General features: G+C 48.8%; 1 protein-coding gene across 5 annotated transcripts in view; it reads right to left on the minus strand.

Moving 5' to 3' along the window:
• The window catches only part of LOC117140861 (titin-like), a 116236-nt gene that overhangs the window by 51572 nt on the left and 42900 nt on the right, over positions 1 to 21764 (minus strand). For 3 of the 5 annotated variants that reach the window (XM_033303993.1, XM_033303991.1, XM_033303992.1), the window contains 9 exons: positions 18911 to 21709; positions 13288 to 18846; positions 12943 to 13230; positions 12648 to 12879; positions 12369 to 12540; positions 12122 to 12308; positions 10976 to 11324; positions 9603 to 10914; positions 6891 to 9491 (listed from right to left, as the gene is read on the minus strand). In XM_033303993.1, the coding sequence (XP_033159884.1) occupies positions 9351 to 9491; positions 9603 to 10914; positions 10976 to 11324; positions 12122 to 12308; positions 12369 to 12540; positions 12648 to 12879; positions 12943 to 13230; positions 13288 to 18846; positions 18911 to 21709 (11039 nt within the window). In that variant the 3' untranslated portion in view covers positions 6891 to 9350. Of the gene's footprint in view, positions 1 to 69; positions 5575 to 6890; positions 9492 to 9602; positions 10915 to 10975; positions 11325 to 12121; positions 12309 to 12368; positions 12541 to 12647; positions 12880 to 12942; positions 13231 to 13287; positions 18847 to 18910; positions 21710 to 21764 lie in introns of those variants that run through there. The other 2 variants (XM_033303998.1, XM_033303999.1) reach the window with 1 other exon arrangement.

Below are 21764 nucleotides of genomic sequence, written 5' to 3' on the forward strand. Positions count from 1 at the left end.
ATATATTGTCGTTAAGCTTGGTCACGGAAATCGCCCTTAAAATAAATACTATTGTTAATGCAACCTTACCTAAAATAATGTTGGTACGACTTGTGGCCACTCCAGCCTCGTTCTTGGCCTCGCATGTATAGACGCCAACATCACTGGGCGTGACCTTGGCAATCTTCAGCTTCGCCACTTGCTCGATGACAGTGATCTCGTACTTCTCAGAAGCAAACAGAAGAATGTCGTTGAAGTACCATTTGATTTCTGGGAACGGAACTCCTTCCACTTTGCACTCGAGCACGGTTGGTTCCTCGGGAACACATTGGCGTGGGCGCAATTTCTCGGTGATCCTTGGAGGCTTAATCTCCTTCTTCTTCTTCTTGACAAGCTTGCGCTCCTGGCCGATAACCTCAGAGGTAGTCGTCTCCTGCTGGTTTTGGGTTAGCTGCTGGTCCTCTATAAGCTCCTCATCGGCCACCTTGTCTATGCCCTCTTGGATTCGTTTCTGGGTAATCAACTCCAGCTCAGGCAACGGTTGACTGTCGTCCAGCACCACGCGACGCTTCTCCTTCTTAATGATGTTCGATGTGACCTTCATTTCCAGATCGCGTCGGACGTCCTCCACATCCAGCTCGATAAGCTGTTCAGTCGTTATGAATTGAGGTCTTGTGTCTTCAGTCTTCTTAAGTAGGGTAATAGTCTTTTGTGAGATCTCCTGGGATATTTCATCCACCTTTTCGATTTCAGCAATAACCGCTTCCAGCAGCTGAGGTTGATCTTCTACGGAGGCCTCCTTTAGACGCTTTGTGCGCTTCTTATGCGCCTTCTGCTTTGCCTCGGGAGTCTCCTCCGTGGGCACAACTTCCTCTTCAGGCAGTACGTCTTCCGACACTGCCACGACCTTGACATCGTCCACTGGCATCTCTTCCACTTCATCTTCCTCAGCAATGGGCTCGTCGAAGGGCTCGGCGACTTCCTCGGACACCTCATCTACTGATGGTGTGGCCTTCTTCAGCTTGGGCTTCTTCTTCTTATCTTTCTTAGCCTTAGGCTCCTTTGGCTGCTTGTCTTCGGGCAGCTTGAGAGGTTCAAGTTCCAGTTCCTCCTCTTCGCTTTCAGGCTTTTCTTCTGGCACAAGTTGCGGGCCAGGTATGGCCTTTTCTGGCTTTTGCGGTTCTTCAATTGGTTTAGATGGAATTGGCTTCAGTTGAACTTCTTCCGGCTGCTGTTCAGGCAGTGGACGGCGTTTACCAGATGGCCATTTCTTTTCCTCCAAGACTTCCTCAACAGGCTGTTTCTTCTCACCTCTCTTCCATGGCACCTGGGGCTGGGCTTCTTCGGGCTTTGGTTGCTTCTCCAGTTCAATGTGTTCAGCCTCTTCCAGTTGCGTTGGCTCAGCATCGGGAATTTCCGGCAAGTCTTCGTGTTTTGGCTTCTTTACCTTCCTGGTCTTTCGTTTCTCTTCCTGAACGATTTCATCCTCTTTCTTCTCCACATGCTGCAAGTCCACTTCCTCTAGTTTGACTTCTGCGGGCTTGATAGAAGTGCGTTGAGTAGGCTTCAAACGCACTTCTTCGATGGTCGCCTCTTGAGGTAGCTCCTTCTTCGGCCGAGTTACTCGTTTAAGAGCAACTTCTTCAACCTTCTCGATGATTTCTTCCTTTCTAGGCTTTGGCTTGGGTGCCGTTTTACGTTCGTCAGCAACTTCCTCTACTTGTGGCTGCTCCGGAATTTCCTCAACTGGTTGCACTTCTTCGGGCTGGCCTTTGTCTTCTTCAAACTCTTCGGTTTCTTCAGCTGGTTCTTCAGTGGATTCTTCAGTTGCAACCTTTGTTTTGGGCTTCTTCTTTTTAACACGCTTCTTTGTTACATCCACTATATCCTCTGTAGTGGTGATGGCGAACTCTTTCACCTCGAATTCCGTTTCAGGTGTTTCGGGTTGTTCCGCTTCCGAGACAGCAGCAATCTTTTTCAAGGGCTTAAGCAAGACCTCCTCCACTTGTTCTTTTTCGGGCAGAAGACGCTGTTTTCTTGGCGCAGGTTTCAGTGAAATCTTTTCGATTTGCTCAACCTTTGCCTCTTCAGGCGCAGGCTTAGCCTTTTTAGGTTCTTCGGTTACAGTTTCTTTCACCTCTTCGGCTTGCGATTCTTCCGGCTTTTCTGTCTGCTCTGTCTGTTCCACTGTCTGTTCGGTTACAATTTTCTTGGGCTTTTTGATAGTTTTTAATCTACGTTGCCTTTCTGTTATTTCTTCCTGCTCCTCAATTATTTCTTCTTGTGGAACTTCCTCTTCTGGTTGGTCTTCTTCTCTTTCTATTTCGGTCTTTTCTATAGTCTTCTTGGGCTTCTTTGCCTTTTTGACCTTTCGCTTTTCTTCCTGGATATTATCTTGGTCAACGATTTCCTCCTGTTCCTCGATGGGCTCTTCTTCTGGAGCCACCTCTTCTGGAACTTCCTCAACTATAACTTCCTCTGCTGGAACTTCCTCTGCTGGCAATTCCTCAACATCAGTCTTTTCAACTGTCCGAGTTGGTTTCTTTACTTTTTTAACCTTTTTGCTCTCTTCAACGACTAGTTGCTGGTCCTCAGCAGTTTCTTCCTCTTCAACAGTCTCCTCTGCTGGGATTTCGTCTTCTTCGAGCTGTTTCTCCGCGACAGTCTTGGGTTTCTTTACCTTTTTAACCTTCTTCTTTTCTTCAACTATCTCTTCCTGTTCTTGAACCACTTCTTCAGACTCTTCGATTACCACTTCATCGGGCTTTTCTTCTTCGGTCACCTGCTGTGTAAGCTTAGGTTTCTTTGTTTTCTTGAGCCTACGTTTTTCTTCAACAATTTCCTCAATTTCTTCAATAACTTCTTTCTGCGGCACTTCCTCTTCTGGAGATATTTCCTCTTCCGGCTGTTCTTCAAACAACTCCTCGGTAACTTCTTTCGTCCGCTTTTTGGTTTTCTTGATTCGGCGTTTTTCTTCGATAATCACTTCATCTTCCTTAACTACAGTCTCTATTTGGGCATCTACCTCATCGGGATGCACTTCTTCAGTGGGCTCTGACTTGGGAATCTTCTTCTTACCACGCTGCCATAGGACAGGCTCTGGCTTCTCCTCAACCTTAGGTTCATCAGGCAGAACATCGACTGCTTCTTCGTATGTCTTGGTCGGAGCTGCATCCAACTTCTCTTCGATTACGTCTTGAGGTTGCGGTTTCTTCTTCTTGCCGCGTTCCCAAAGAACGGGCTGTGGTTCAGGCTGAACGGTCTTGATAAGATCCTCTTCTATAGTGTCGACGGCAATCTCCAGACTCTTTGGAAGCTCCGGTTTTTGCTCATCAGGCTTTTGAGGCTTCTTTTGGCCACGCGCCCACAAAACAGGTTGTGGCTGTGGTTCTGTTGGCTTCGGCACTTCCTCCTCAAGCGCGTCGACTGAAATCTCAAGAGTTTTCGGAATCTCGCTCACTTCCTCTTGGGGTTTTTGCGGCTTCTTTTTGCCACGCTCCCACATCACTGGCTGCGGCTGATCCTGTAGTGGAGGTAGTGGTTCTTCGGGCAACTCATCGGTAGCTTCTTCGTACGCTTTCTGTTCCGCCTCCACAGGTTGTGGTACGGGTCTGGTACTCCTCAAGGGTTTCAATTGAATCTCCTCAGCCTTTAGAGCCTCCTTAGGACGAGGGCGAGGTGTTGGTTTCAAGGTAACCTGCTCTACCTTCTGCTCCGGCTCCCTTGGTGGAATCACTCGTCTAACAGCCGTTTTCTTTGTTTCCTCAACGATCTGCTGTTCGACTACCTGTGATGTTTGCACCACTTCCTGGGATAAAACTGTCTCCTGCTGAGCCACCTTCTTCTTGCCACGTTCCCACATGACAGGCACTGGCTCCGGTTGCTGGACAGGAGTGGGTTCAACCAACTCGTCGTGCGCCTCTTCGAAGGTCTTCTCCTGGGGCTGGGGTTTCTTCTTGCCTCGCTCCCACATAACTGGCACAGGCTGAGGTTGTTCAATCGGAGTTGGTTCAACCAGCTCGTCGTGCATTTCCTCGTACGTTTTGGGCTTCTCCACGTATTCTTCTTTAACACGCTGCTCCTGGGGTTGCACATATTGTGGCTGATCTGGCTTTTTTCTGCCACGGTCCCACATGACAGGCTCTTGTTGCAGCAGCTGCTGTTCCTGCGTATCATGACGTTCCTGTAGGTGAAGCAACGAGGAGTCTTCCACCTGAATAAACTTTTGAGGCTCACGAGGCTGTCGCCAGCTAAACGCTTCCTGTTGTGTGCGCTGGTTTATAATCTTTTGATGCTCATACTGCTCGAGGCTCATCATCTGGGAGTCCTCGACCTGCACAAACTGCTGGCGCTGAGCCTCCTCGATGAAGCTCTGCTGTTGCACCAACTTCTGTCTCTCAGTAGTCTGAGAGATTACTGTATCCTCAACCGAAGTCAGGGGCTGCAACTGTGGGCGCTGTTGCTGCTGGCGCCAATTTACAGCCTGCTGCTCGCGTAACAATCTCTGAGCTTCTAGCTTCTCGCGCTCCGAAACATGCATAATGTTAACATCCTCAGTGGTGATAAACTTCTGCTTATATATATTGGACTGATCTTCATACTGCAGCAGATCATCGCTACGAATCACTTTAGAGATCGAGCCCTTGGAGCTCTCATCAATCATGACGACAGTCTCCTCGGCTGTTCCAGTTTGATACTCCTCCGTGATGGCTTGTTGAGCCTGCAGGTGACGGAGCTCGACTTCCTCAATCTTGAACTTGTCAATCTGCTTGGTAACACGCTGGACACTCTTGAGCTGCTGACGCATCTCCTTCCAGGGAATGAGATCTTTAGCGTTTTGCTGCTGGGTGATCAGCTTATCGATCTGGTCAGTCATCTCCATAATCTCAACGCTTTCCATGCTCTTCAGGCGCTGGATTTCCTTAGTGCGCTGCACCTGCTCCACCTGAGCCTGTTGTGGCAGCTGCCCCTCAGTTTCAATTTGGCCTTCAAGTGGTTGCAGATAGACCTCATCTAGATCGAATTTGTTGAGCTGTTGCTGAACACTCTCGACTGCCTTAAGTTTTTCACGCATAGTGATCCAAGGAATGGCTTCCTTTTCGGTTTTTCCAGCAATGATCTGCTCCAGGGTAGCGCCTAGACTCATGATGCCCTGATCACGTTCAGTCTTGATAGACTTCAGTACAACCTTTGCTGCCTCAAGTTTTGGTGCTGGCTTTTTCTTTTCAATCGGCGTAGCCTTCAAGCTAATAGTCTCCTCAGTCCAGGACTTGACCGGTTCAGGCTTGAAGCCTGGCAGGAAGACTCCCTTGTCCAGGGAACGACCTCGAGTGGGACGCGATGACTTGCGCCATGGTATCACCTTTGTAGCTGGCTGCAGGGACTTGCTCCGAACCTTGGGTTTCTTTTGCCGCGATCTTCCCTGATGCTGACCCTGCCCGTTGACGCCCAGGAATTGACCAAACTGCTGGCCTGGTTGCTGGCCAGGTTGGAAAGCGTGTGGCGACTCGGGGGCACTGTCCTCCCGGCCAGAGGAAGAGGACTCATCCTCGGCGGAATCAATCGTTCGCAATTGAAAGGCCGAGATGCGTCGTTCTAAGAGGGATTAAGTGGAGACTTTATTTAATATATCCCTAAGAATATAAGTGGGAAAATAACAAAACATATCCAGAGTTCGAATGGGATAATGATTAAAATAGTTTGTCATATGAGCTTAATATAAGAGCAGAGCTCTAGTAGAGCTTAGTATTAAAAGCAAACTATTAAAACAAATCTATTTGAGAAATATTATAAAATTAAACCTCCATCAAGAAGTGTTTATAAGACATATGAATAATACTAAATAGCTTGTTAGTTCATTCGCAATGAGATCGCAAGCCATTTAATGTAATGCCTCAAGTAGCATCATCCAGATGTTAAGTTGATGCAATTTTCCACCACTTACCTGCTTCTCTCTACGCAAACATATATTTTATTTATTCTGAGCCATTAAAATTAGTATGCTGAATAGCATAAGGCTGTTCGGACTCGAGGAAACCAAAAACCCTCCATCTAAAAGGTGCGTGTGTGGACCACAAATCACATTTCCCCGGCTGACAGCTCATCTGCGTTGACCGTGAATAAAGCATAAATGAGATTGGGCCCTAGGTCAATACATATTTTTGATAATTGGCATTGATAAAAATAGGTGCGAGTAGTCAGTCTGAATGGCGTGGAGTGAGTGAGTAAGACGATTAATCTATGTTTCGTGATTCACTAATCGGGTGTGACGAATCCACTTGGTGGTAATGGAAACTGCATTAGCCTGCACCTAAATCTGGCACATTGTCATGGCAGCAATTGGGCAAGTCGTAACGAATAGTGACATTCGTTTGACTTCAACTCATCATCCTCGTCATCGTGATAGGGTGGCGGAGGGGATTGGGCTTGTGGCCAGGCAAGTGTACAATTGAGAGCAAACAATTCAAATGCCTGTGTATACATTAAGGCCAAAAATAGATATCTGATTAGTGGCGGCTACGTCACCAGGTGGGGCTGTTCAGTTCGACCATCGGCAGAGCTACTACAGATTTATGGGCGGGGTGTGTCCGCTTCGATGTTCTCGGGGCTCATATAGACATAGACCAGCCATATAGCCAGAGCGCAGTGCGGCGCACTCCAACGATCTCAGTCGGATGTAGACAACAATCGGCAGCAGAACAGAACACATCACAAGGTAGACAGATCTTGATGGGGCCATACTTATACCCCGTGCATCGACAATACCTACCTGTGTTACCTGAGCTCCTGAGATTCCGGGCGACATGTGGATGACGGGAAGCAAGCAGCGGCGGTGCAATTTTAGCAGTAGCAGAAGGAATGTGGCAAGAAGGACATTTGGCAGTTGTAAAAACAAGTTTCCAATCGTTATGCATTTTGCTTGGATTTATTTATAGACGCGGTATTGGTTTTAAGTATTAAATACATGAGAGATACAATTAAACAACAAAAGAGTGTACGCGAGTGTTGGTTCTTACCAAATATTCAAATGGAAACAAGTCAATTAAGTTTCAAAGTCATCGTAAAGTGATCGAACATAAAAACATATCGGATAAACATAAACATGACAGATAAAAGACAGATAAGACTTAAAACGAAGGTCGCATGAGTTTTTATGATTAATTTTTTAGTAAAGCTTCTCGCCACAAAGGAAAACGTGTAACAAAAAGTATTAAAATTGGCGGCAAAAGCGGCATTTACTTTCGAGATTCGTTTGGATTTTGTACACGAAATGGATGATTGATTGCTGGCGATCGAGTACGAAAGTGTGTGACAAACAATAGAGTAACGAAACGAATTAGTAATAATAAAAAGCGGTAATAAAAAATGAATAATAAAATCTCATGCAACATCACTACAAAATAAATAAAATTCAATTAAACGTAAATTCAATTAAAGTAAACAATACAATAATCATTTTAACATCGTCTACTATCGAAGTCATCATAGATGGACCGAAGGACTGGAGCGTACGACTGTCTGTTCGGAGTTGCTGGTAAAAGTCATATATGATAATGTATCTTAAAGCCTCCTGTCGAACCCTTTCTAACAATGATTTCACTTTCAAGGGGACTACGGAACCTTAACCATCGCTTTAAATTCGAAATCTGCCTGGCAGCTAAATATAAATATAAATCTCGGTGCATCTATGAATCACAGAGGCTCGCGGCTTGATGACTGAACAGCCGTAACTGATTAATCTAATTAAATTCTTTTCTGCACCATAAACAGAATCATCAATTCATGTTCTTCTCTAATGACCAATAGGATGAGTCGCCCGACTAACATCGGTATATCTCTCACCTCTGCCTGATCCACCTTATAGACAGCAGTAGCAACAACAAGAGGTAATCTATCATGTTGTTTTCCTATAGAACCTAGAACCTAGAACATAGTACCTAAACCAACCACGTATGCCTAAGCAAATATATTTATTCGGTTTCGTTGTTTTTTGTGTTTTATTGAAAGAAAATTGAAATAAATTTCAAGATTTACTTGAGAAAATACATATTTGTTTTTCATTGTAGCTGAAAGCCTGAAATCCAGACAGCACCGCGTGACTAAAAATAGCGAAACGGATTTCGAACGCTAATCTATTGGAAATTAGTTCTCGAAAGCCAAACATTCACGTTCTCCAAAAAGATATTGAAAATAGAACAGCCGCTGGGCGGCGTACGTATGTCTTATAATATGTCTGAGAAAATTCGGCTGGCAGCTGAAAGGCTTTCGATATTTTCTGTTTTTTCTACAGACTGACTCGATTCGTGCTAGTTTTTGCGCACGTTCGAAGGGGGAAATTGAAGATGAAAAATAGAATATGGGAAATGTGTATCTGGCAGATACAAGATAGCGCACCACTGGCATCGCCACGAAGCCCGCGGTGTGTGTGCGCTAGATGTGTCATCCATAATATTTTATGCTAATATTCAAATGAAAAATACAACTTTCACGCTCGAGCGGAGGCGGGACAAATGTGCGTTTTGCACACGGCCCCAAAACTATCCTACTCATAGATGGGGCACATAACACCTATGTATGTGCTGCATGGCTATAAGTATTTAAGTATATTTACGGACGACGGGTTGGGTACTGAAAATATTATTATGTGTGCGCTTAAAGTGGCCTGCTGGTACATAAGCAGCCGTATTTATAACTCAACTCGAGGGGCTAGAGATCCTCTATACGCTATGCTACATTTGGTTTTGAGTCATTTCCACTTTCACTCAACTCGCTACAGAAAATTTCAAATTTCATTTAATGCCTGCTGTTGTTGTTGCTTCTGTTGTCTTGGCTGTGCCAGAAAGAAAAATGGTCTATAAATATTTATGTTGCAAAATACTCGTAATGATTTTTATTATTTTTCAATTAAAAATGGTTTTCATATTTTTGTGCTGCTTTTTCGGTTACGTTTTCGTGTTAGACATCTTTAATTTGTTCCTTTTTTTTTTGTTTTTGCTGCATTTCACTTTTTACATTTTGCAATGGTTAGTAAAAATAACTCGTTCGTTTGATAGTATAGAAAAATCCTTGAAAGTTTCGACAGGCTCGCTCTAAAATATTCTTCACTCAAACTTTTACGACTAGTAGTTGATCATATAAATAGGTAGTTGAGGGGTAGTAGTAACTGTATGTAATACGTCAGTAACTCGGGGATTAATAGTTAAAGTTCTTCTCGGTCGTTGTTTTGTTTTTGTTCATTTCATATTTTCTTTTTGAGCATTCTTTGGAGTTGGTTTGTTGATGTTGGTTGGTTTGTTTGTTTGAACACGGTTCGCTTACGTTTGGTTTTGCTAGGTTTCGAACTCTGGTTTCGGTTTTGGCTTAGCTTTAGTTTAATCCTTACTTTTAACAGTCAGTTTGGCTGAGGATTCGACCTGGCCGGTGGACGAGGTTACGCGCACAGTAAAGATGCCCGAATCCTCCTCGTAGGTGGTGCCAATCAGGAGTACAGCGCTGTTGCCATCAAAGATCATCTGAAAGTATGGAAGAAGGGCATTAGTTCAAAAGGGCATATAAAAATGTATATACGGCTCTACCCTTTGCACCCCCCTGCTATCAAAAAATCATTGAGAAGCGCAACCCACCTGGAAGTCCGGTGTTTCGGGAATCAGCTGACCCTCGCGGAACCATTGGACGCTAGTGGCTTTCACTTTGCCTGTCACCGTCGTCTTAAACTGAGCGGGCATGCCCTCGGTAACGGAGACATCCTTAAGGGCTGTGATAGTAGGCGGGGCGTCCAGGTTCTCGATTGGTCGAACCTTGAGCTGGGCACTGGTCTGAATGCTGCCCAGTTTGTTCTCAGCCACGCACTTGTAGGTACCCTCATCCTCGGGGAAGGCCTCCGAGATGACCAGCTGGTAGTACTCGCCTTGCCGGCTCATCTGGAAGTAGCGTGATGGCTTCACAAAGTTCTCACCACGCATCCAGCGGGCAGTGGGAGTGGGCTTGCCATCCACTCGACAGCGGAAGATAACCTTGCTTCCCTCCTCCACGGACTGGCTCTTAAGCTGCTCCACAATATGTGGCGCCTTTTCGCTGCCTGGAGTAGTTGGTTTCTCCGGTTTGCTGGGCGACTGCACGATGCAGTCACCATCGCAGCGAGCCTCTCCAGCGGCATTGACGGCCACGCACTCGTAGCGGCCGGAATCCTCGGCGAACGGTTCGATGATAAGTAGAGTGTGAACACTGTCCTCCTCCAGCATCTTGAACTTGATGCTCGGCTGAATCTTCATGCCGTTCTTAAGCCAGTACACATCCAGTGGGCGAGTGCCCGTAACCTTGGCATCGAAACGAGCCAACTGGCCGGTGGCCACAGTGGTGCTCTGTATGGTGGTCACGAAGCTAGGCGGCTGAATGCCACCCTTTCCGGCGCGACGACGTTCCTCGACAACAAGATTGGCACTGCACTTGGCAGTTCCTCCACGGTTTTCGGCCACACACGAGAAGACTGCAGAGTCCTCGACGAACACTTGGCGGATGATCAAAATCGACTTGCCGCTGAAGGTGTGGATCTGCAGATCCGGAGAGTTCTGGATGGGGAAACTCTCACGGTACCATTTAACCGTAGGATTGGGCTCTCCTTCGAATTCCACTTCAAATTTGGCCTGCTCGTTCTCAAAGACGCGGCATGGCTGGATCTTCTTGGTGAAGACCGGAGCCTTGGCCGGTTTCACGGGTCCCTGAACGACACGTTCCTGAATGGTTCCCTTATGCTCAACCTCGGTTGTTTCGGTGGCGGTTATCTTGCGGGTAATCTCAAGGTCACCCTGGATCTCCTTCTGCACCTGCTGCTGCTTGTTCATGTGAACTTCGCGACCATGGACGGATGATTCGGATGGTTGGGCAGTACCCTTGGGTGGAGCAGCCAGTACTTGAGTGGTGCTCGTTTTCTCTTGACTAGAATGGAAGGAGTCAGTGTGATCCTATTTAGCTTTTAGGGAATGTAATAGGTACTCACAGATTTTCTTCGTAAGACTGGGCCATTCCCTTGGCCTGAGAACTGCTCACGACCTTCTCTCCGGGAATGGCGTACTGATGGGTATCCCTCCGCAGGTTGGTCTCCTTCAGCAGCTGTTCAGTTTCCAGAGTCTGCAGCTTGTTGTAGTAGTCCTCGCTCTTCTTGGCCTTGACATTTTGCTGCCAGTCCGGGGTGGGTGGCTTGTATTGCTTGGGCTTCAGGTGCTCCACGCCCTTCAACGTGTGGGAACTCTGTTCGGAAAGGACCTGCTTACGCTCATCGAATACCTTTTCCAACTCGTTCTCCTGGCGCTCCTTCTGATAGGCAGCTAGTTCGTAATCATACCAGGCTAAACAAAGATGTGGTTATTATTAAGTGCCGCCCATAACTAATTTAAACAGTAATGCTTGGTAAAGGCAGTTATAGCTCAAACACATGCACTTTCGGATGATCCATAAGCGTTAGCAAATAAACTAGCATGCATTAAGAACTTAAACTTTATTTACAAGTGGGCGACTTAAGAAAAATAATGGCTTATAGGTTTAAATATAAATGGGGCTTTCACAGAGGTTCACTAACTCTTTTAGTTTCTTCAGAGGGAACAGCAAATGAGTAGAGACAGAGAGAAGGTCAATGACTAGCTGGATGATAACCAGAGTTTAAAACAGACGGAAAGTGCACACGCAAAACTACGTCATAACCATATTACCCCAGGTCCGGCAATACTTAGGGAGCCAACTTCCTTGGTTTCCTTTGCGTGATTTCCTCTTCTGAAGCCTCTCGCTGACTGGAGTTCGACAATCGGTTCTTTCGGAGGATTTTTGGGGACTTGGGGACATATCGGGATTGTTTTTTTTTTTTGGAATTTGGGTATACTTGTGCATGTTGTTTAAAATGTTCAAACTACTTGGAATGTGGTTATAGTGAAATAAACTTGGGTGCTACGGCTACGTAAACTTGTGTGGCGTATTTTGTGTTGGAATGTTTATATTTACAATGCGTTTTTGTTTGTGAAATAGCATGTAGTGTCCATATTTAGTTTTTCTCAGTTAAAGACTACTGCATTAAAAAGTGGTTAACGCTCTAATAGCTGTTATATAAGTAGTGTTTCCAGAATTTCTGGGGTGTACTCAAAATTAAACTTACGACGTGGCGAATTCTTCAGCACGTTACGATAATCATCCGATCGTGCAACAACCTTCAGTTCAGTGGTGGCAATCGATTCGCCCACGGAGTTGCGAGCAATCACCTCTACCTTGCCAGTGTCGTACTGACGAGTCTTCGGGACATCCAGATGGAACATACCATCGTTCGTCAGCTTGTAACGAGAGCCCTGAAATAACGATTAATTTGTTTCAAGATTGCTTCAAAACGAAATTCCATTAGAACTTACATGAACGACAGTGTGACCGTTGATCAGCCACATAACCCTCGGACGTGGGTGGCCGGTGACACGAACACAGAATCTAGCTGGGTCACCCTCCTCCACAGTCTGGGGCTCCAGTTTGCTCACAAACACTGGCTTGGTTCTGGGCTTGGCATCGGGATCAACCTCATCGGGCACCCTAAAGCGAGAGGAAAACAATGATTATTATTGAGTTCATAAGATGTTTGGGAGACAATGTTTATTCTCCCGATAATCTTTGCGACATTCGGCTTGGTTCATACTTACACCTGCCATGAGGCTTCCATTTCGCGGATGCGGTCAATGCTCTGCATGTGAGCGGGCAGCTGGGAGTCATAGACGATTCCTGGCTTTCCAGAAACCTTAATGATGGCACGGGTCTCGTCCATGCCATACAAGTTGGTGGCACGGCACACGTACTCTCCGCTGTCTTCGGGATAAACCCAGCCAAAGTTCATTGCCACATAACCAAAATCGTATATGGGCTGGAAGCGGTTCTCTGCAGAGAGTTAAAAATTACTTAGATAACGTTCGATTTAAAAAATATTTTTGTAATGCTTACTGTGCAGCAATGGCTTGCCATTGAAGAACCACTCGACCTTCATGTTAGGATCTCCCACGGGAGCCAACTGGCATTCGAATTTGGTGACGGCCATCTCGGTAAGAGTAAGCTGCTCCTTGATTTGAGTGACAAAGCGAGGAGGCTGCTTGCGATCAGGATCGAATAGATCATCCTCTGTCAAATGGACTTCGGATGTATATTTCTTGATGGTAGCTTCCATTTGGGTTAGAGCATCTGAGCGCTTCATGCCGCGAGGAACTTGGTTCTGCAGTAAGATGGTAGGGAGTTCTGAAAAACAAATATTGTATTAAAGGCAATACAATAAATGTGTGTATCCTAACTTACTCTTGCAAGAAACTGTGGCTCTGGTGCGATCCTCGCCGTGGTTGTTAATGGCACGGCACACGTACTCTCCAGAGTCCTCTCCATAGACATACAGAATATCCAGGGAAACAAAGCCCATATCGAAGATATTTCTATAACGATGTCCAGAAGGCAAGGGCTTGCCATTGCGGTACCATTCCACGCGCAGGCTGGGATCCGTCTTGGGTTCCACCTGGCATTCAAAGCGTACGGCCTCGGCTTCATCGACAGTCACAGAAGTGATCTGTGTGGTGAACTTTGGCGGTCCAAACACCTCCTCAACCACCTTTGGAGCTTCTGGGATGCGTCCACGCTCCAGCTCCTTCAACTTTTCAGAGGTCATGCCCTCTGGCAACTGCGACTCGTACACAATATTGTGCTTTCCCTTGCAAGTGACCTTTGCGCTAGTGGTGGCAGTGCCCCACTTGTTGGTTGCGCGACAAGTGTACTCGCCTGAATCCCTGGCATAGATGTAGTCCACATCCAAAGCAATGAAGCCAAAGTCGTTGAGCTGATGGACCCTAGATCCAGTAGCCATAACATGACCATTATAGAACCACTCAATGCGCATGGTTGGATCGCCGACAGGCTCCACACGGCAGTCAAAGTGAATTGGACCACCCTCAGGAACATCCAAATTGTCCTTAATTTCCTCGGTGAATTTCGGGGGATTGGGCTGCTCGTCCTCAGTCACAAGCTCCTCACGCTTATGCATGGTTTCCTCCAGCTTCTGCAGACTCTCAGTGCCGGTGCGGAAGTTGGAGGGCAACTGGGGCTCCATAACGATGCCTTGGCGACCCTTAACCTGCAATTTGCAAGAGACCGTGGCCTCTCCATGCTTGTTCGTGGCCTTGCAAGTGTACAATCCCGAATCACGCTGATAGCAACCAGCAATTTCGAGGATTACGAAACCAAAATCATTGATGGTCTTGATACGAGAACCAGCCCACAAGGCCTTGCCATTGTGGAACCAATCCACACGCATCGATGGGTCATTAATCGGCTGCAGACGGCATTCGAAGTGAGCCAGAGCGTTCTCGCCGATAACCATATCGAAGGGAGAGGTGATAAACTCTGGTGGCTTGCCAGTATCATCATCTGGTACGAACTCGGTGCTGCGGGAGCCCAAGCCCTCCAGTTCGGCGATGCGATCGATAGTTCCCTCCATGCCCTTGGGCAGCTGAGATTCCATGATGATGCTGCGCTTACCCTGGATCTTCATGGTGGCAGTGGTCACCGCCTCACCATACTCGTTGATTGCGCGGCAAGAGTACTCGCCGGAGTCCTCAGGATACACAGGAGAAATCTCCAGGATGACAAAGCCAAAGTCACAGAAAGTGCGGAAACGAGAACCGGCCTTCAATGGACGTCCGTTCCAGTACCACTCGACCTTCAGTTTGGGATCATCGGCCGGGGTAATCCTAGCTTCAAAGTGGGCATTTTCACCCTCGCGCAGATTTTCGATGTTTTCCAGGGGTACAGTAAAGACGGGAGCCTTGCCCTTGGTCTCTTCGGTGGTCTCTTCGCGAGTGCGGACCATGCTGTACTCCAGGTTGGCGATCTTCTCCAAGCCACCTTCCATTCCTCGAGGCAGCTGGGAGTCCAAAATGAGGCTTGACTTCGAGGCGCACTTGAGCGAAGCCCGAGTAACATCCTCTCCATACTTGTTACGGGCCCTGGCCTCGTATACACCAGAGTTCTCTTCGTAGCAGTACAGAATGTCCAGGATAACAATGCCGAAGTCGTGGAAGGTGCGGAAGCGGTGACCATGAGGTAGTTTTTTGCCGTTGAAGTACCATTCAACCACCAAATCAGGATCGGTGATTGGAGTCAAACGTGCCTCGAAATGAGCCGACTGTCCCTCCACCAGCTTAGTTACATCGACGATCTGGGTGATGAACTTGGGTGGCTCAGCAACCAGAGGAGCCGAGGTATCTGCCTGTTGTCCTTGTGGGCACTCAAGCTCCCTAATCCTCTGCAGTGAATCCGGCTGCAAGCTATCATAGAACACTCCGCCACGGCCTCCACAATTGAGGGTGGTACGGGTAAAGTCCTCACCGTACTTGTTCCAGGCTCTGCAAACGTACTCTCCACTGTCATGATCCTGCAGATAGGAAATATCCAAAACAACGTATCCAAAATCGGATACCGTCTTGATGCGGTTGGAGTGACGCATCAGCTTGCCATTGTGGTACCACTCCACCTTCAGATCCGGATCGTTGACTGGGATCAGAGTGCACTCGAAGTGAGCGGACTGTCCGTCCTTCAGGCCCTCCAGCGGCTGGATGTGGGATGTGAAGCGCGGCTTCTGGCCCCTCGGCTTGTCCACACACTCCAGGTTGCAGCTTATCTCAGCAGTTCCATGCTTGTTGGTCGCGCGGCAAGTGTAGGTGCCGGTGTCTTCGATCTTGGTACCAAGAACCTCCAGGGCAACGGTGCCAAAAGCGTAGATGGTACGCACACGATGGCTGGCCTCCAAAACCTTGCCGTTGTAGAACCACTCTATGACCATGCTCTGGTCACCAACAGGGATGAGATTGGCCTCAAAGTGAGCCAATTCACCCTCCCCGATGTCTGCAATATTAACGAATTCAGTGGTGAAGCGTGGTGGGATGCCGAGATCCGGCTGTTCTGGCTTAGAGCCGTCCTTGCGCAGGGAGTCTTCAAGGTCCTGGATTTGCTCAAGGCCTTCAGCTCCCTTCGGGTGCTGAGTTGACTCGATGATGTTCTCCTTGCTCGAACAGAAGATGGTGGTGGAGGTAAAGGCCTCTCCAGCCTTGTTGTACGCCTTGCAAGTGTAGATACCCTGATCGCGCGCATATACCTCGATCATATCCATGGTAACGAAACCAAATTCACTGGTCATCTTGAAACGAGAGCCATGGTTCAGCATTTTGCCATTAAAGTACCACTCTATAAACAGGTTGGGATCCTCCTTGGGCTCCACGTTGGCTTCCAAGTGGATGGGTTGGGCCTCCGACAAATGGAACTCGGCCTGCAGTGGCTTCGTCCATACTGGTGGTGGATACTGTGTCTCGGGCTTTGCCGTTTTGCTGGTGTAGCGATTGGCCAGCTCCTCCTCGGTTTCCTGCACAGCCTCAAGACCAGCCTCTCCCTGCGGATGCTGGGTGTCTAGGAACATGGTCTTGCCACCAGTGCACTTAAGAGTGCCAGAGGTGGTTGCAGATCCCTTGCTGTTAGTAGCCTTACAGGTGTAAACACCGCTGTTCTCAGCATAAGAGTTGGTCAGATCCAAAGCGCAGTAGCCAAAGTCGTAGATGGACTTAAATTTGGCAGCGGCCTGCAGCGGTTGTCCATTGTAGAACCACTCGATGGACATGGTAGGATCACGAGCCGGTTCCACGTTGCACTCGAAGCGCACATTGTCGCTCTCCTTGCACTCAATGTTGTTAAGATGAGTAATAAACACAGAAGTCTCGTAAGTGGGCTCTGGAGCCTCTGGTCGTCCCTCTTTGGGCGCCTCAAGCTCTCCAATGCGAGGCAACGAATCTGGGTGCAGAGACTCGGCCTGAAGCCAGTGGCGATCTTCGATCTTAAGAGACGAGGTTGAGACAGCCTCGCCAACCTGGTTGGTAGCCTTGCAGGTGTAAATCGCGGAGTCATCAGCACGCAATCCGTTGATGGACAGTGTAACAAGTCCAAAGTCAAAGGTACTGCGAATTCGGGAGCCAGTGGTTAGAGAAATGCCATTCTTAAACCACTCAATGCGGAGGTTAGGATCCGCGCGGGGCTCAACTTGGGCTTCCAAGAGGACGTGTTGACCCTCATGCAGCTTGTCGTAGCTCTGCAGATGAGTGGTGAAGACCGGAGCTTGTTGGGGTGTCGAGTCAACAAACATCTCTGGTACACGATTCATGGCAGCCTCCTTCATTCGAATAGCCTCCCAAGACTCCGGGATCAAAGGCTGACCATCAATATTCGACTTGGTCTTAACCTTCATGGCAGTAGAAGATACAGCCTCACCGGCTGCGTTGTAAGCACGGCACATGTAGACACCGGCATCCTCTGGTACCACTGCAGTAATGTCCAGGGTGACGAATCCAAAGTCGTGGGTGGTGCGCAGGCGAGAGCCCATCTGAAGCTCCACGCCGTTGATGAACCACTCAAACTTCAGGGAAGGATCTCCCACAGGCACGACTCGAGCTTCGAAGTGTGCATGAGCACCCTCCCACAGCTCCGAGGGTCCAGTGAGCAGTTGAGTGAAGATGGGCTTCTCAAACAGGCGCTCTGGTTCAGTGGGGCGTGGGGCCAGTGGTTTCTCCAGTTGATGGATGCGACTGATACTGTCCGGATGCTGAGTATCCATTTGGATGCTGGCCTCGGATACCACACGCATAGAGGCGGTGGTTACTGCCTCACCCAGAGGATTGACGGCGCGGCACATGTACACGCCCTCATCCTCCTTGCGAATATGCGAGATGTCCAGCGACACAAAACCGAAATCGTGCTGCTTGGTGATTCGGGAGCTATCTTCAATGATCTTTTCGTTGCGGTACCACTCCACCTTCAGATTGGGATCTCCCACTGGGATCAAGCGTGCCTCGAAGTGAGCCGTCTGGTGTTCATTGATTCTGTCGATGTTCTGAAGAGGTTGAGTGAACACTGGGCGCTGGCGAGTGCCGGGGGTCTCAGGCTCCTGGCGCTGATGTGGCGCAGTCGATTCCAGCTTGCGGATCTTTTCCAGTCCTTCGGGATGCTGGGTGTCCGAAATGATGGTGCCACGCGGAATGACGCGCAAATTCGTAGAGGACACAGCCTGGCCCAGAGCGTTAACAGCACGCACGGAATATTCTCCGGCGTCCTCGGCCACAGCATGAGTAATATCCAAGGACACGTATCCAAAATCGAAGGTGATGTGGAAGCGAGAAGCGGACGGCAAAGGCTTGCCATTGTGATAGAACTCAATGCGCAAGTTAGGATCGTGGACTGGAGCGACCTGGGCCTCGAAGTGAGCGGTCTGACCCTCGTAGATCTCAGTGGAACCGCGAAGTTCGGCGGTGAAATGAGGTGGACTGATCGGAGCGTCTCCAACCTCGGTACGGGCATTCGGCACCTTCGACTCCAGCTTTTGAATCTTTTCCAGAGCATCGGGATGCTGGGTATCCAGGATCATGCTGCGGCGGTTCAACACGCGCACATTGCAGGTGTTTACAGCCTCACCCAGCTGATTGGTGGCCTTACAAATGTAGGTGCCGGTGTCCTCGCCATAGACGTAGAGAATGTCCAATGCGACGTAACCAAAGTCGTGGGTAGTGCGGTAACGGTGACCGGTAGGCAGCTGCTTGCCATTGCAGAACCACTCAATCTTCAGGTTGGGGTCGTTGATCGGTTCCACTCGGCACTCCAAGTGGGCGTGCTCGCCCTCCTTCAAGTGTTCTAGGTTGCTTAGCGGTGTGAGGAAAATGGGTTTCTGGCCCTTCTCCTCTACGACGGGCTTAGGAGGAGGCGCATATGTTTCCAGTTGGCGGATCTTCTCCAAACGCTGAGCATCCAAGGTGTCCAGATCGAGTGTCTTGTTTGCTGTTAAAAAGAGTTTGAAAGTGGGTTAGTGAATTACGAGCAGGTTATTTTTTATTTTCAGTACCTGTTACGTTTACAGCACAAGTCGTGACAGCTTCTCCAATAGCGTTCTTGGCCTTGCACATGTAGGTGCCGGTGTCTTCGGCATGGGCATACAGAATATCTAACGCCACGAAGCCAAAATCGTAGGTGGTCTTGAAGCGGTGACCAGTCTGTATGGGCCTACCGTTGCAGTACCACTCCACCTTCATGGTGGGATCATTCACAGGAATTAATGTGGCCTCCAGGTGGACGGGAGCTCCCTCGTTGACCTTGGCATTACGCAGAGGGCGGCCGAACTGAGGACGTTCGGCATGGAACTGCTCCTCGTCGGTTTTCCTCTGGAATCGGGAACTATCTTCCAGATGCTGGATCTTAGTCAGAGCCTCCTCGTGCTGAGTCTCGTGAATGATGGATGAGCGTGAGGTGACGTTGAGCACGATCGAGTTGATGGCTTCACCCAGGTTGTTGGTGACTCGGCAAGTGTACTCGCCGCTGTCCTCAGCATAGACAGTGAGAATATCTAAGGCGGCAAATCCGAAATCGTACGTGGTGCGGAAACGATGACCAGTGCTCAGTGGCTTTCCATTGTGGAACCACTCCACCTTTAGGTTGGGATCCGGGTAGGGTTCAATGCGGCACTCGTAGTGGGCACTTTGACCCTCAACTAGGTTGCTGGGTCCAATAAGCTTGGTAACAAATACCGGGGCGGTGGTCACCGTGTACTCCTCCTCCTCCCTGCGTTGGTACCTGCTGTGATCCTCCAGCTGGTGGATCTTGTGCATGGCGGCTTCGTGCTGGGTCTCCAGTTGAATGGAGGTCTTAGATTGCACAATGAGCGAGGCGGAGGTAACCGCCTGACCCAGCTCGTTGACGGCCCGGCAGGTGTAGGTTCCAGAGTCTTCGGGATTCACATACTTCATGTTGAGAGCCACATAACCAAAATCATGCATGGTGGTAGTGCGGTTGGATGCTTCAATAGGTTGACCGTTGCGCAACCACTCAACCTTTAATTTCGGATCTCCCACTGGAATCAAGCGAGCCTCAAAGTGCACCGCCTGGTTCTCAGCCACGCGCACATCCCTTACAGGCATGGTGAAGACAGGTGCCTGGGAGACGAATTCGTCCTGGACGCTGATGCGCTGGCGCTTGGAGCCATCCTCCAAATGCTGCAGACGTGGCAGAGCTGTTTCGTGCTGGGACTCCAGGTAGATGGACTTCTTAGTGTGCACAACAGCTACAGCAGAGGTAATGGCCTCACCCACAGCGTTATATGCGCGGCATGTATAAGTGCCGGCATCTTCGGGCAGAGTGGACATAATATCCAAGGCCACAAAGCCGAAGTTATTGGTCTCAGTGAATCGGGAACCAGATTTAAGTGGAAGATTGTTATGGTACCATTCCACGCGCATTGACGGATCAGAAACAGGAATCAGACGGCATTCAAAGTGGGCCCTCTGGTTCTCCTTGATCTCAACATTTTTCAGCGATGTAGTGAACACCGGAGCCTGCTTGGTGCTTTCATCGATTTCCTCCCGTCGGGTATACCGCGAACGATCCTCTAGGTAATGGATCTGCTCAAGACCGGCCTCGTTCTGGGTGACAGTAACAATCTGCTCACCACTGCGGCACTGCAGCTCCACTTGGGTTTCGTCAGAGCCAATCAGGTTAACGGCCCTGCAAGTGTAGACACCCGAGTCCTCCGCAATCAAATGGACAATGTCCAAGGCAACATAACCGAAGTCATGAATAGGACGGAAGCGGTGACCCACGGTGATGGGACGTCCGTTCTTAAACCACTCCACCTTGAGGTTCGGGTCAGTCACCGGCTCGATCTTGCACTCGAAGTGAGCGTGACCACCCTCTCGGGTGTTGATCAAGCTTTTGGGATGGGTGAGGAATCGTGGACGAATGTTCACAACCTCGTCGACGAACTCGCTGCGGCGATGGCGGGTAGAGTCCTCCAAGTATTGGATCTTCTGAAGACCCGACTCATTTTGGGTCTCCAAAATTAAATCATTCTTAGCGATAATTCGCACGGAACAGGAGGTTACGGCTTCACCCAATTGGTTCCTGGCCTGGCAGGTGTACACGCCAGAGTCGATGGCGTAGCAGCCAAGCAGGTCCAAAGCCACATAATCGAATTCGTACGCTGGACGGAATCGATGTCCTGTCTTAACAGGCTTTCCATTTACGAACCACTCGATGCGCATACTAGGATCTCCCACGGGCTGCAGGCGGCACTCCAAGTGCACGTTGGTACCCTCAATAGTTTCGATGTTGTGCAGGCCTCTGGTAAACTGGGGCGCTTGCATGATGGTGATATCCTCCTCCTGGTGATGGCGGCGCCTAGAGTCCTCGAGCAATTGGATCTGCTCCAGCGATTGTTCGTTCTGAGTCTCAGTTACAACGTCCGTGTGGTCGATCACACGCACGCAGGCTGAAGTGTGGGCAGTTCCCAAATGGTTGGTGGCCCTCACAGTGTATTCGCCAGAATCGGCGGCCGTGGCCTTGATAATATCCAAAGCTACGAAACCGAAGTCGTAGTAAGTGCGGAATCGGGAACCCACAGTAACGGGGCGACCGTTGTGGAACCACTCGACGCGCATGGTGGGATCGCCCATCGGTTCAAGGCGGCACTCCAGATGGATGTTCTTGCCATCGTGGATAGGCTTTGGATCACTTAGTGGTGTCACAAACACCGGCTTGGACTTCGAGATCTCTTCGATGTCATACTGAGGCTCCACGAACGGCTTGTTTTCCAAGTTTTGAGTCTTCTCGTACAGGCCGCGGTGCATGCTAGATGTGTCGATACTGGAACGAGCTATCAAGAAAAAAACAATTGATATCGGTTCTCATAAGGAGTAGTACTGGGTTTT

The sequence above is a fragment of the Drosophila mauritiana genome, chromosome 3L (genome assembly GCF_004382145.1).
Source record: "Drosophila mauritiana strain mau12 chromosome 3L, ASM438214v1, whole genome shotgun sequence".
In the NCBI taxonomy this organism is placed as follows: domain Eukaryota; kingdom Metazoa; phylum Arthropoda; class Insecta; order Diptera; family Drosophilidae; genus Drosophila; species Drosophila mauritiana.